The sequence below is a fragment of the Rhamphochromis sp. 'chilingali' genome (genome assembly GCF_963969265.1).
Source record: "Rhamphochromis sp. 'chilingali' genome assembly, chromosome: 3".
Classification (NCBI taxonomy): Eukaryota; Metazoa; Chordata; class Actinopteri; order Cichliformes; family Cichlidae; genus Rhamphochromis; species Rhamphochromis sp. 'chilingali'.
The window spans coordinates 30,861,564-30,876,216 of NC_137931.1; the positions used below are offsets into that span (position 1 = coordinate 30,861,564).

At 37.7% G+C, this 14,653-nt stretch overlaps 1 protein-coding gene across 1 annotated transcript in view; it reads left to right on the forward strand.

Moving 5' to 3' along the window:
* The window catches only part of naaladl2 (N-acetylated alpha-linked acidic dipeptidase like 2), a gene marked incomplete at its 3' end in the record, with an annotated part of 348,164 nt that overhangs the window by 46,071 nt on the left and 287,440 nt on the right, over positions 1-14,653 (forward strand). Inside the window, exons 4-5 of the mRNA XM_080877950.1 lie at positions 3,584-3,851; positions 12,821-12,940. Of these exons, the coding sequence (XP_080734076.1) occupies positions 3,584-3,851; positions 12,821-12,940 (388 nt within the window). The remainder of the gene's footprint in view (positions 1-3,583; positions 3,852-12,820; positions 12,941-14,653) is intronic.

The window sequence follows — 14,653 nt, forward strand, 5'->3', positions numbered from 1 at the left end:
TTAGAAGAGACGAGATATGAAACATTAAAAAAAAAAGCCTTTCATGAAACAATTGCAGCTCGCTGAAGTTTGAATAAACAGTTTTTCATCAATCTCTGTGGGGTAGAGCGGCTTCAGAGGAAAGGATTCAATCCACTCATCAGATAAAGATATTTGCCAGCCCTCAAATGCGGCCATATTAACACTTCAAAACAATCAGAGTATCTCTGCAGGCGTAGGAAAGGTTACACAGCATGAAAATAACACAGATTTTCTTGTTTTTTGAAGTTTCTGAACAGCCTTTTAGAATTATTTGCCATAAAATAAATACAGATATTGTACACGATATCCATGCTCAATCCTATTAGTTGGAAGAAAATGTCAAGAAGAGGAAGAAGAGCCATCTGGCTTAAACAGGACACATCTTCACATGATATTGATGGGGTAGTAACCTTCTGAAATGACAGTTTTACTGGAGTCTCAAACATGGCTCCATTAAAGTTTTAATAAATTATATCACAAAATGGTAATGTGGCCCGCTGCACCAAGTGACCAGTGTCCTTTGGGAATGACACATTATATATTCGCTTGTTTGTCTTCAGGTTAACCCTGAAGACAACCCTGGGATTTTAGTGTTATGAAGGTCTGTAAGACAGCGGTCCTCAACCTTTTTTGTGCCACGGACCGGTTTATGCCCGACAATATTTTCACGGACCGGCCTTTAAGGTGTCGCGGATAAATACAACAAAATAAAACTAGTAACCGGTACCGAAAAAAGAAGATTTATTCATAACACACGTGAAAAGACCCAGGAAAACCGAGTTAACAATAAAAACAATAACAAAATAACGCTGAAAACCGATAAAAACCCTGAAGACCATACATTTCACACCTGAGCCTCAACTCTCGCGGCCGGTACCGGTCCGAGGCCCGGGGGTTGGGGACCGCTGCTGTAAGACAGTGTTGCTTCATTACATCATTAATTTTTTAAATCATTTTAAGACAATTTTATTGTTCTATACACCTTCACAATTATCTTAAAAGAGGGCACTGCTACCCTTTTCGTGTGAATGTGCATGATTCAGAAACCCTGGGTCAACTTAGTTGGCAACCACCTTTGTCTGACTAGTTGGTATGATTTTAGATGTTACTGTAAGCTAACAAGATAAGAACAATGTGTTGACACATAGCATATATAAATTTTTACCCAGCCAAACCTGAAAACACAAGCAAAAGTCCAGGTTTGCCTGCAATAAAATTAGCTGTGGCAGCTTATGTTGGAGTATTAACATGGATGGATGGTTTATGAGCTATAGTTATAATATTGCTTCCGCGGCTGATGTGATTAGCTAATTGCTTTCGTGTGGCCTTACAGCTTATGTTGTGTGTAGACACAGGTGAAACACCAGAGCCAGATGATGCTAATTAGGTTTATGCTCTTATTTGTATCCCAAAATTAATATGCATGTAGGACATTTAGGACCCTTTGTTTCACAAGTTAGCTGAAAACAGAAGTTCTGACTCGTTTCATAATGCTAGCTAAAAATGCTACTTTTACTAAAGGATCTGAATTTGGCTTTTAAATTTAAAGACAGATCAATGTGTTCTGAAAAATTGTGTTTGGTAGGTAAGCAGTAAGATGTCGTTTCAACACAGCTGTGTAGATTGACACATACAAGCAAACACAGACACACTCAAGTCACTTGAGACATGACGTATCGTTAGAATTGGGCATGTGTCCCAAACCACAGGGAGCCCTTCCAACAGCTTGGATTATAGATGCAGGTCTTCCACACACATACACAAGAAAACACAAACTAACACAGCAACACACACAATGCCTCCTGCTGCTGCTCCTGGCGAGCTATGTGACGTGGCCTGCTGACTAGAGAATGGCACAATTGTGTGTTTGGGCCATCTGCTGCTGAGACTGATATAGATATCACACACACTAAACACACAAGCACATTCTGCAGGCATACATAAATGTTTCCCTCCTACTTACAGATAGACAAAACAGATATGTGGCCCATCTTTATCAAGGTTATCCATACGTTATTCTTATATTATTTAGCATCACTCAAGCCAAAAAAGAAATGTAGATAGATAGATATTTTGTATGTTTGTAACCAGCTTTTGTTCAGTGCTGAAAAATGTTTCTTCAGCATGAGGATGAAATACCAGCCAGTCCAATCTGGAAATGTCTTTATTGCTGAACTTTAGAGTCCAGACCTCTCAGAGTCAGAACAATAAAGAGAGTAAACATCAGGAACCAAACAAACCTGAAGAGAAGACTCAAATAAGGCCAACGGATCAAGTTTTATTGACATCTCTTTCCTGCAATTAGGAAAACGGAAATGACAGACTGACAGCTCCTGTAAGGAGTCTGGGTGTAAGAAATGCTTCAAAGAACTCAGCCAAATAGAAGAAGTACATACAAAAAAGATCTGCTTTATTAATTGATAAAAAAAATAATGAAGCTCAGTTAGTCAAATTCTCCAAATGTTGAACTCCCTAATGGAGTTGGGTTTTTATGTGAACAAATACTTTAGTTTAAAGAACAATTTTGAAGAAAGGTCTTTATTTAAAAAAAGCCTCCATGTGAATGTTATGGTCATGAATGTCTTTCCAACTGTGAAATATAAAGTCGTAGAGGACTGCAGGCTCATGTTGCGTGCTGATACCTTTTCTCCAGTTCAAAAGCACAAAAAAGGAAATATTCACAGATTCATAGTTTTCGTTCTTGTGCACAAACGATTTCAGTCAGTTCCTTGAGAGTTGTACGGGTTTATCAGACTACATTTTTATGGTATTACAAATTTGATGTTCCAGGTAGCATCTTGAGGCAATTGTTTTTGTGATTTGGTGCTGTATAAATAAAATTGTATCAAATGGAACTGAAATTGCTGACAGTTTGATAGATTTTTATCATGTTTGGAATGGCATCCTGTTTAATCCTCACTCAGTTTTAACAAAATAGATTTTTCTACTGGTCCATGATCTCACAGTAATTCTGTCTGAAGAAAACATTTCAAGAACAGTCTGACTCAAATTTGGCCAGTCTCCCATTGTAGGTCATCTCTTTGAGGAGTGCTGCACCAACTCAAGATCATTAATTGGAGGTCCCACTTTGAAGACGTGCATCTGTAATTTGCACATGATCTTTTCCAATGTATCAAATTATCAACCCTTCAACTGGAATACTTTTGTCGTGTGAAGACAATAGTTTAGGCAACCAGATATCATGAGCTAAACTGGTAATGAGTGAAGATAAAAAAACTATATGTCTAAAAATAAGTGCAATTTTTCTGGAAGTGGTCCAGAGGTGCACAATGTAAAAAGGAGGATAACATTTAAAGCAGTTTTTGTTAAATTTTACAGAGAAATATAGATTCTTTACAGCTTGATAGTTTGCAATACGTCATTATAATTTCACAGCTTTTCACAGTATTTGTTCATGATTCATTATTAAGCAAACACAATCACTTATCAAGTAAGTTTGTTTAGGAAAACTAAATACATTTCAATGAACAGTTCTGGGAAATAATGGGATCTTGCTTTCTGTTTATCTCCAAAGTAACAAGTCTTTCTCCACTCTTTCTAGATCTTTTTCAAGCTTGTCAGATGACAGTGAAGAGTCAAGAGCCAGGTACCTTTACAGACAGTGGGTGGGACTTGGTTTAACTGATGTCCACCTATCCAATCACACTGTTCTGCTCAGTCTGCCTGGTTCCACACCCAACACCATCACTGACAGATCTAGCCACCAGTGTTTCATGCCAAACGGGACCCCTTGTGACCAGCGTGAGCCAAATGATCTGACAAAGCAGCAGTTCTCCTATGCTGCATACTCTGCCATGGGAAGCGTGCAGGTATGGTTGTGCTGTGTTGTGTCATGTTGACATTTCTTGAAACGAAGGCTGTGTAACCTTTCTGGTTGCTGGAACCCGGTCCTAGTCTTTCTCACTCCTAACCCCAGCCATGGTCATGAACAAAGGTCATGGCAAGAACTTTTAGGTTCTAATGCTGATAATTTGTTTAACCAAAGCTCAGTGTTGAACTGTTGTTTGATTTATTTGATATACTGTAACTGTCTAAACGAGAAGGACACATATGTTATATTAAGCAGCTTTTCTAATAGCAGGTTGTTTGAAATGCAGAAAGCTCCCAGATTTTAGGGAGGTAATGCATAGAACGTGGACAGAATAACTAGCTGTCGTCAGGTAAATGCAAGTAATTGATTTGTTAGACTGAATAGCGCAGTGTTCAAATCTAAAAATGAAGCAGTCCAATTAAGTTTGACAAAAAACAAACAAAAAAACAACAAAAAAGCTCATCAAGATTAAATTGAAAATTAAGGCAGATTCATTGACAGTCGATGGCCAAAACCCCCCAATTCTACTCAACAATGTCTTTATTAAGCTTTATTTAATTTTTGTATGTGCTTTGGAATACATTGTTTATACCAATTTTAACTTCTTTAAATGATGTTGTTGAATGAAAAAATTTATATATTGTATCTGCACAGGTAACTGAACAAAATGGAGTAGAGTCTTTAAAATGGGTCATACTCGAGATGTTTTTTTTTTTCTTTTGTTTTTCTGTATTTTTATAGAACCAAAAGGGACATTTTCTTAAAGGCTGTCCAAAGCCACCTCTTTCAGATAACCTCATTAACACACATTATTACATACACATTAGAAAGATAATAATACACTTGTACAATACAATAACACCAACACACTCAATGCAGAGATCTTAAAAAATGTTTTCATAGTAGTTGTGTCATGCACAGTGCACAGTTAATCTTTTTACCATCCTTCAAGAGTGTGAAGGTTAATGGAAGTCATTATGTATGTAGTCCACCCACTCTAGCTAGAAGACACACAGACATGCATACACAAAGCATACAGTCACACTATTTTTAGAGAGTTTTACTTCTCTGTATCCTGGGAACAGAGAAAGGGGTTGAAGGAGATGCTTGTTATTCCCTTGAGCCCCTGCCCGGCCTGAGGGCAGATGAAAAGTTGGAGTGATTCTTTGAATACCAAGTTTTCTTCTTCTTTTCTCCCCCTTCCTCTCCCTTCGTTCTCCTTTCTCCGCTTTACTCGATCCATCCAGCTGTCCACTCGTCGAAGTCTACCCAAAGGAGGGTCACAGTCATCCATCACTTTATTATTTCCTAGCTCTGTTCCTGCACGCTGCCTTGAATTAAGCGGTGGTTTGCAGGATCTAAACATGGCTTTCAGACAATTAAATATGGCATTTGTGATGGATGGATTGGGCCCAGAGCAAGTATACTGGACTAATAAGTCCTGCTGTTGGTGGCCCTGTTTTGCTGGTGCTGGACTGTGTGCTCTTAAAATTAACAAGTTCAACTATTGTGTTAAATTTGAAAGTAAAATACAATAACAGCAGCTTGTATTATTAATTCTTGATCTGTAACAGAAGAAGACGATATCACCATGTTCATTATGTTGCTATAGGCAAAGTGTATTTCAGTGAAGGGCGTTGTTTACACAGCGTGGTTCACTGGACTGTTTTAAGTGGAAAAGAGGTTGTTCACTTAATAAGTAATAACAGAGAATGGCAACAGATGTGGGAAACTCTACGAGAGAGGGACCCAGTTGCCACAGGACCCCTAGGACTCGTATAGACCGAACAGTGAAAATACAATAGCAGTGTCCCAGGTGTCATGAACATCCATGAAGAACAGAAAATCCTTCTGGTATAGCACGCATTCACCAGAGGATGTTATCCATCAAGTGAAGCAAGATACCAGCCTCCCTGTAGAGCTTCAGGGCCATTCGGTCACAGCTGTAAGAACACAGTAAAACATGCAAGACAAGCATGCAAAAAAGTTGTTAGACAAAGTATCGACCAACATAAGAACAACTAAGAACTTCAGTTTTTTGCAATGCTTTTCTATAAAAGGTAAAATGTATTCTTGATTTTTTTACCTAAAGCTCTATGTGCTGTTTACTTATCCCCCCAATAACAAATTAGATCATCATTATGCTGCTTGAATATCAAACATTTTCAGTCAGTTTGCTTGTCTGAATATCTTTAAACTCTGCTTTAAAACTTTTTTTACTTTAAAATTGAAGTAGCTGTCATGTAAACTGGATATGATTCTACTCTTTCCTGATTTACTAGTAAATAAATACAAGCCTTGTTTATATACGTTCTCTCTGGAGTCAGTAGATTAGTTTCTAAGAGCCACATCATGTGAAAATTCAATAGATTTATAATGGTTTCTAAAATTGCCCAATTCATCTTATTTTACAGGGAATTAATCAACTATAAGAAAAAGCTTGCTGGACTGTTTCTTTTCCTGATATACTATTCAGGAATTATTTAAAAAAAAGAGAGAGAGAGAGAGAAAGAACGTAACTAACATAAATAAAAAAAAATAAAAAAAATCACACCCAATTGTTAAAGAAAGGATAAGAAAAATGCCAGCATTTATTCATAAATGGAGCCTTACTTTTTCTGCAGTGTTATACTGGCCACCTGCTTTTATGAGGGGTTTTGTGTGTCTGTGTTTTAAATGAAGTTAAAATTTGACCAAAGTTTTTTAAATAATAGGTTTTCTTGACATGAATTATTAATCGAATATGATAAACTGAATTCACTTCCAATCCACCGGCTGAGCAAACGTCAGTATTGAAAGAAACTTTATGCAAACCCACAGGCTCAATTATGTGACTCAATATCACACTGTAAAAAAGCTCGCTAATGCTTTATAAAAGCTCACTTTTAAGCCTTCCAAGGATAGACTGTTGGGAAAAGATTCTGACTAATTCAACACAGGTAGAGTAAAAAATACTCGTCCTGGTGCTTTCCCTTTTCTCTTTTCACTTTATCATCCTTTTTTTTTTGTCATTTGTATGAATTTTCCTTTCCATTGTCAGTTATACACATAAGGATACAAACATACACTATATAATGAATTACTGGAGTAACTGGAGATCCAGGAATGCATTTGCTCCCAGAAAGCTTTATAAATGGCTATTCTGTATTCTCAGGCAGCACTGCCATGGTCCATTGCCTACTGAACTCTGACCAAGGGACACGTGCATGCAGTTAGGGGCTGTACATAGATACATAAATGTACAGTATTACTCAAGGTCTCAAAAAAAGAAATGTTTCAAGTGTGATCATGTCTGTCCTTTATAAAGTAGCTAAATTGAAGGTGATGGCTGTAAAGATTGAAGCCAGCGCAGCCTTAATCATCAATCAGACTTTTGAGGTACGGCGCTACTAGTAGTGTCTGTGAAGGTTCTCAGTCATCCAGGTCATCGTAGTCAAAGGAGCTTGCAAAGAAAAGCGTCTTTAAGTTACTTGAAGACGTCTTCAAGTAACTTAAAGACGCTTTTCTTTGCAAGCTCCTTTGACTGCAACTAGTAGTGTTTTCTTTACAATTTCACAAATTTTAAAAGTGCTTCATCATCATTGTTTTAACTCAGTGATTTACATGCGTTTGAAGTCATTCTTTGATTGGGGAAGGTTAGGTGTGTCTCAAAGTGGAAAATTCAACAAAATGTGAAAATCGTTTCTTCCTAAACCACTTTCTAAACAGAGAGGCTGTCAGAGGTTTGAAGAAACTTTCTTTTAAAAGTTAAAGTTTGGGGAAAAGTAATGAGAGAAGAGAATGCAAAAACACCTAGTGCAGTTTATAAAAAGAATAAATGGATGGTAGCTCACACCTCGTTGTTAATAAAGAGGAGTGATGCCATAGCAAAGCAGATAAAGTGGACTATGACAGCTACACGCAAGAATCTAATATTTCTTTATTAACTTTACCTTAATGCAGGTAGGATGGAGAATGATACACCCAACCCCGGGTGAGATGCCCTGGGGCAAGAGCTGACATCTCCACTGAGACTGCTTGAGATTTAGAGGCGTTTGAGAGTTTAGAAAGAGTAAGGATATAATGTATGAAACATTGCCCTTTATGAGAAACTACTTTTGGCCTTCTGCTGTCAGAACCAGAAGGAAGAATGGAGTCAACCTTTCAGCTACTACCAGACTCACTTGATTTACTATACTGCCGTTGGACCACAGGACAATGGTGGGTTAATAGGGATGGTCATAACTGCTGCTAGAGGACTCCCACTATGGCTCGTTCTGGAGATGCAGATAGGAGTCTAGTTCCTCTTAAAGATTTCTTTTCAGAAAAACATGTCAAATAATTTGTCCCCTGCCAACAGTGAAACCTTGAGCTTTGTGAAGTATCTACGTTGATGGTTTACACACTGTAATTTCACAGAGGGGCCTCTCAGGGTGCTGTTACAAGAGATGTTTGAGGAAACTGGCAAGAACAGCAGCTAAGTTGATGGCAAAAATGCCTACATTTTAAAAAACTAATAGAATATGGCTTCCATCTGTGAGGAAAAAACATGACATTTTTTGTTGCTTAAGGCTCACGTTGTTAGTTGCTGTAGCATTATCTTTGCCTATACCAGTACAAGCAAGACTTTGCATTCAAACAACCCCCATTACAATAAAGTACTATAAAAGTTGCACGTGTTAACAGTAGCTTAACAATATGTCATATGTGTGCTTCTAAAAGTACACAGACAGTAAAATTATATGTATGTATGTATGTATGTATGTATATATATATATATATATATATATATATACATACATACATACATACATATATATATATATATATATATATATATATATATATATATATATATATATATATATATACATACATACATACATACATACAGGGAGTGCAGAATTATTAGGCAAATGAGTATTTTGTCCACATCATCCTCTTCATGCATGTTGTCTTACTCCAAGCTGTATAGGCTCGAAAGCCTACTACCAATTAAGCATATTAGGTGATGTGCAACTCTGTAATGAGAAGGGGTGTGGTCTAATGACATCAACACCCTATATCAGGTGTGCATAATTATTAGGCAACGTCCTTTCCTTTTGCAAAATGGGTCAAAAGAAGGACTTGACAGGCTCAGAAAAGTCAAAAATAGTGAGATATCTTGCAGAGGGATGCAGCAGTCTCAAAATTGCAAAGCTTCTGAAGCGTGATCATCGAACAATCAAGCATTTCATTCAAAATAGTCAACAGGGTCGCAAGAAGCGTGTGGAAAAACCAAGGCGCAAAATAACTGCCCATGAACTGAGAAAAGTCAAGCGTGCAGCTGCCAAGATGCCACTTGCCACCAGTTTGGCCATATTTCAGAGCTGCAACATCACTGGAGTGCCCAAAAGCACAAGGTGTGCAATACTCAGAGACATGGCCAAGGTAAGAAAGGCTGAAAGACGACCACCACTGAACAAGACACACAAGCTGAAACGTCAAGACTGGGCCAAGAAATATCTCAAGACTGGTTTTTCTAAGGTTTTATGGACTGATGAAATGAGAGTGAGTCTTGATGGGCCAGATGGACGGGCCCGTGGCTGGATTGGTAAAGGGCAGAGAGCTCCAGTCCGACTCAGACGCCAGCAAGGTGGAGGTGGAGTACTGGTTTGGGCTGGTATCATTAAAGATGAGCTTGTGGGGCCTTTTTGGGTTGAGGATGGAGTCAAGCTCAACTCCCAGTCCTACTGCCAGTTTCTGGAAGACACCTTCTTCAAGCAGTGGCACAGGAAGAAGTCTGCATCCTTCAAGAAAAACATGATTTTCATGCAGGACAATGCTCCATCACACGCGTCCAAGTACTCCACAGCGTGGCTGGCAAGAAAGGGTATAAAAGAAGAAAAACTAATGACATGGCCTCCTTGTTCACCTGATCTGAACCCCATTGAGAACCTGTGGTCCATCATCAAATGTCAGATTTACAAGGAGGGAAAACAGTACACCTCTCTGAACAGTGTCTGGGAGGCTGTGGTTGCTGCTGCACGCAATGTTGATGGTGAACAGATCAAAACACTGACAGAATCCATGGATGGCAGGCTTTTGAGTGTCCTTGCAAAGAAAGGTGGCTATATTGGTCACTGATTTGTTTTTGTTTTGTTTTTGAATGTCAGAAATGTATATTTGTGAATGTGGAGATGTTATATTGGTTTCACTGGTAAAAATAAATCATTGAAATGGGTATATATTTGTTTTTTGTTAAGTTGCCTAATAATTATGCACAGTAATAGTCACCTGCACACACAGATATCCCCCTAAAATAGCTAAAACTAAAAACAAACTAAAAACTACTTCCAGAAACATTCAGCTTTGATATTAATGAGTTTTTTGGGTTCATTGAGAACATGGTTGTTGTTCAATAATAAAATTATTCCTCAAAAATACAACTTGCCTAATAATTCTGCACTCCCTGTGTGTGTGTGTGTGTGTGTGTGTGTGTGTGTGTGTGTGTGTGTGTGTGTGTGTGTGTGTGTGTGTGTGTGTGTGTGTGTGTGTGTGTGTGTGTGTGTGTGTTAAATCTAAAAAAAAAAAGAAAGAAATGAATCCTTTTGCAGTTGAGATTCTGCATTTGTAACTAATTAACTATACTTTAGCTTACATATCTTTCCTATACAATTTTTTTTCTAGGAACATAAATCCTCATAGAAATCAGGACGACTTCTTATACAAAGTTTAGTTGCCTTCCTGCAACATGTATCCATGTACTATAACATATGAAGAAATATCCAGACCCAAGAATTTTTTAAGATCCAGTCAGGCCACTTCTACAAATAAATGTATAATAGTAAATTTTCCTAAATTGCATTAATGCCAGACACACAATTGTCTGTCTCAGGCAGGCCTTCTTTCAACCTGTCCCCTCATGCTGTCTGACATAATGCCTGTATGAAGGTACGGTTTCCACTTGACGTGATGAGACTTAATTGCAAAGTATGTGCAGGCTTTAATCAGCAGACTACAAAAGAAAGAAACAAACCTTAATCGTCTTTCTTTTCCTTGTATGACTGGTCTAATTCACGTCATCATTTCTTCTTTCTTCATATGCTGTATGCATTTAGAAACAGAGACTGAGATATAAAATTATTGCAATTATTGTTTTTTTATGTAGTCCATATTCTTCCTTGCTTTGTGCTTATTTTCATGCAGATTAGAGTATTCTTATATATTAAATCCCTATAATCAGCCACAGCCACATTTTTACCTAATGTTGTAGAAGTGCCTCTCCTCTGAAAACAGCTCTGAACATCCGGACGGGGCTGAAAGTCTTTGTGGGGTATTCTCTATGTTGTTCAGCACAAGGACATTGGCAGGGCATCATTTGGGACTCAGTCAAAGGATCCTCACATTTGGACTCTGTCAATCAAAGCCTTTGGGTCCGTGTGCTGTTCCTCGAGTCATTTCTTAGGCTGGAGGTCTGAAACGATTGCTGCAGCATGTTGGACAGTAACATTTGCATGGACACCAGGATGTAGAGTTTCCCTGGAGAACATTGTACCATAACTAGACAATCCACATACTAAACTTTGCCCATCATTGCATTTAATTTTATATTAATTTTACATACACTGGGTCCACTCACACCTAAGATCCTAAAGTATAAGATTGTGAGAATGCTCGTTTTAGCAAAGACATAAATTAATTCCTGATTGAATGATAGTTAGGTAAATATTCACATTTATTTTCTTCTCATTCAAAAAAGAAATTTGCATGCATGACAAGCCTGCACTTAAAAATACATACAGAACAGATTTAGGATAAGATACTGGATATATATTGGTCAACCAAAACCTGGTTTGACTGACAGGCTAGGTTGAAAGGAAAGATGTTTAAAAAAAGAGGTTAAAAAATGATTACCTTAACAGGGGAAAGATGCTCACTGCTTCAGCCAGACAGAGGACACTTACATCTTTAATTTTATTACCTTGTCAAGATGAAATGAAAGAATAAAGGTAGAGAGGAAAAGGAGATTGGTCTAGTTTAAGCAGTGCCATCTCAATCCGTATAGAATTTTTCTGTATTACAATTTGCTGTGTCTTGTACTGTTCCATGGCTTTCGGTTTAAATGGAAGACTTTTATAATGCAAATTCAGGCAGGAGTGATAAATCTCTCGCGCTCTCATGTACTGGGGTCCCCTGATGCAAAAAGATGTGTTCTCTCTCACTTTCTCGCATTCACACAGTCGGGCACTCTCTACCCCTCACTCACATTCACCCTACTGCAGCATCGTGTTACACTCGCCCCCAGGCCACATGAAAAATGAATCAGGCCCAGGTGAGGAAGTAGCGATGGGTGGAGTAGGGTAAAAGAGAGAGACTAAGAGAGAGAGAGAGAGAGACCCCAAAAAAGTAATGCTTTGACTTTCCTCAACAGCTTCTAGGTCACTTTAATTTGGGAGGTGATAACAGTTGCTCAGTTACCCAGACATGCATGGAGACAAAAGTACACATGCGCACACACACACACATGCATGCACGCACACACTCACATACAGATACAAAGACACTTCGTCAAAGTGATTTCGGGATGCTGCAAAGTCAACAGATTCTTTGGTAGTAATATTCTATATAGTAAATTCTGGGCATGCACGTTGGTTATTAATTGACGTCTATCTGTTTTTTTTTTGTTTGTTTGTTGTTGTTTTTTTTGGAGGGGTGGGGGGTCCTCAACAAGCTTAAAACTGAAAGTCATTTAATATTGTCCTAATGAGAAGCCAATGTCAGCATCTCACTTTTAGACAGTAAATATAAAGATCTGATATCCAGAGTAAGGCCATGCAGGAATTATTAATTATTCAGTGAGCTTCCAGTTGACTTGGCATATAAATACATAAATGCTACGTAAAATCTGGGTGGTGTTACCCTCAAACATATTAATAAACGATCAGAGTTTTTAATATTAATTTAGTATCGTAGATCCCTGATGTTCTGCTTGTTTTTCATCACCAGGGTGAGGTGGTGGACATCCAGTATGGCAGTGTCGATGACCTAAGAAGAGCCAAAGAGACCCTGAACCTCACCAACCAGATTGCTGTTGTCAAACTTGGCAAAATACCTTTACTATACAAGGTAAGATAGAAAGCTCCACAAAGTAATGCTCACTATACTGTGCCAATAAAGGTATCAAATGATATGGTCTGAAATGGTAATCCTGCAGCAGGAGAAATGAAATGTTTTGATCTTTAAAAAAATTCCAAGGTATGACTCAAAAATGATTTTCTTGTAATATCAGAGCTTCAAAACAGAGTGTCCTAAATGAAGTACCTTTAACTTGCATGGAAAAGTAGCACACTGCCTTCTGAATCTAAGTGCAGCTTGTTGTACAGGGATTTTATACTCAATAGCACCTAGTCCACGTGGGTTGTCATACATGACTAATTCTTCTGTTTTCCATTACCATACCTAACTTTTTTATCTGCACCTCCTTAGCACAGTGACATCTCAATCCATTTGCTTCATGAGCAGTAACATTAGCAATACATTGATTTATTAGGGTTGTTTCTCCTTGGATGTCTGCCACATTCTCCTCAAAGCAGTTTTCCCATCAATAAGAAGATGACAGGGAAAATATATGTTCCAATCCAGTTAATTAAAACATAAACACATACTAACATGTTAATTACCCTGCTCATTAATATTGTTTCACTTTTCATTAAATCAAAATGAATTCTGTTGAAAAAAATGAAGGCAGCCTCTACAAGGACATAATCAGCAATGAAATTTAAAGTTAATGTAAATGTACTGGATCCATGCATTGCATTGATTACAGCGATACATAAATGCCAACCTTGACACTACATTGTGTAATGATTAGAATAAATTATGATCTGATAACATGAACTTGCAATACAGATCACTTAGTCACCATATTCATTGTTTTGATTCAGCGGCCAGAAGTCAGTGAATAACAAAACTCTTTGTGCATGCGTTGTGCATTAAACCAATCTAATCTGAACGAGATCATTAGGTTGGGTTAACAACATGAATATATTTTAATAAAAGGGAACTATTGAATTTTATTTAAATTACAGGTGTCAAAATTCTGCAGAAAATTGTGTGGATGTATTTGGGGGAATAATGCTTTTACTTTGAGTAAGGTAAAAGATCAAATTTGATGCTTAACTCAGTTTGGACAAAAATATATCTGTGCTTGTACATTTGTGCTTCAACATTTCCAGGAGTTAGATTTTTTTAAGCATTGTACTTTTAACATTCTGGAAAGCCAATGTGGTAAGACGTTTTTGTAAAGATGATCATTATCTATTTAGAGTCACTCACAGACTTGCATAACCTCAGACAGAATATACTTTTTCTCATTGTTATTCTGCTATAACTGAAGGAATACTTCTGTACTTAATTCCTTTGTTTCAGACATTACACAACTTTTTTATGTTAAGCTATTGATAAATGACAGCCTAATGAGGTATAACAGGAGTAAATGGAAGTTAGCAAGGGAAGGAGAGGAAATTTTTAAAGTCGGGTCACTGTGCTTCATCTTGCATTGGCTTGGTTAGACTTCTAAAAATCCATTAACTGAAACAGCTGTCACATGGGACCCCTTCAAGCAACAGGCTGCTGACCCATTTTTTCCTCTTCACCCATAGTTTGTGACAAATATGAGCATGTGTGTTTCATAATGTCTCTATGTACCAGTGGCTGAGAGAAATGATCACTCCTTACGTAGAAGTAGGGAAGGATGATTGATGAGAATTGTACTCTCACTAATGAGTGTGTGACGGTGACTGCAGGGCCTAATGTTACACATGCAACTTCAGTCAAATT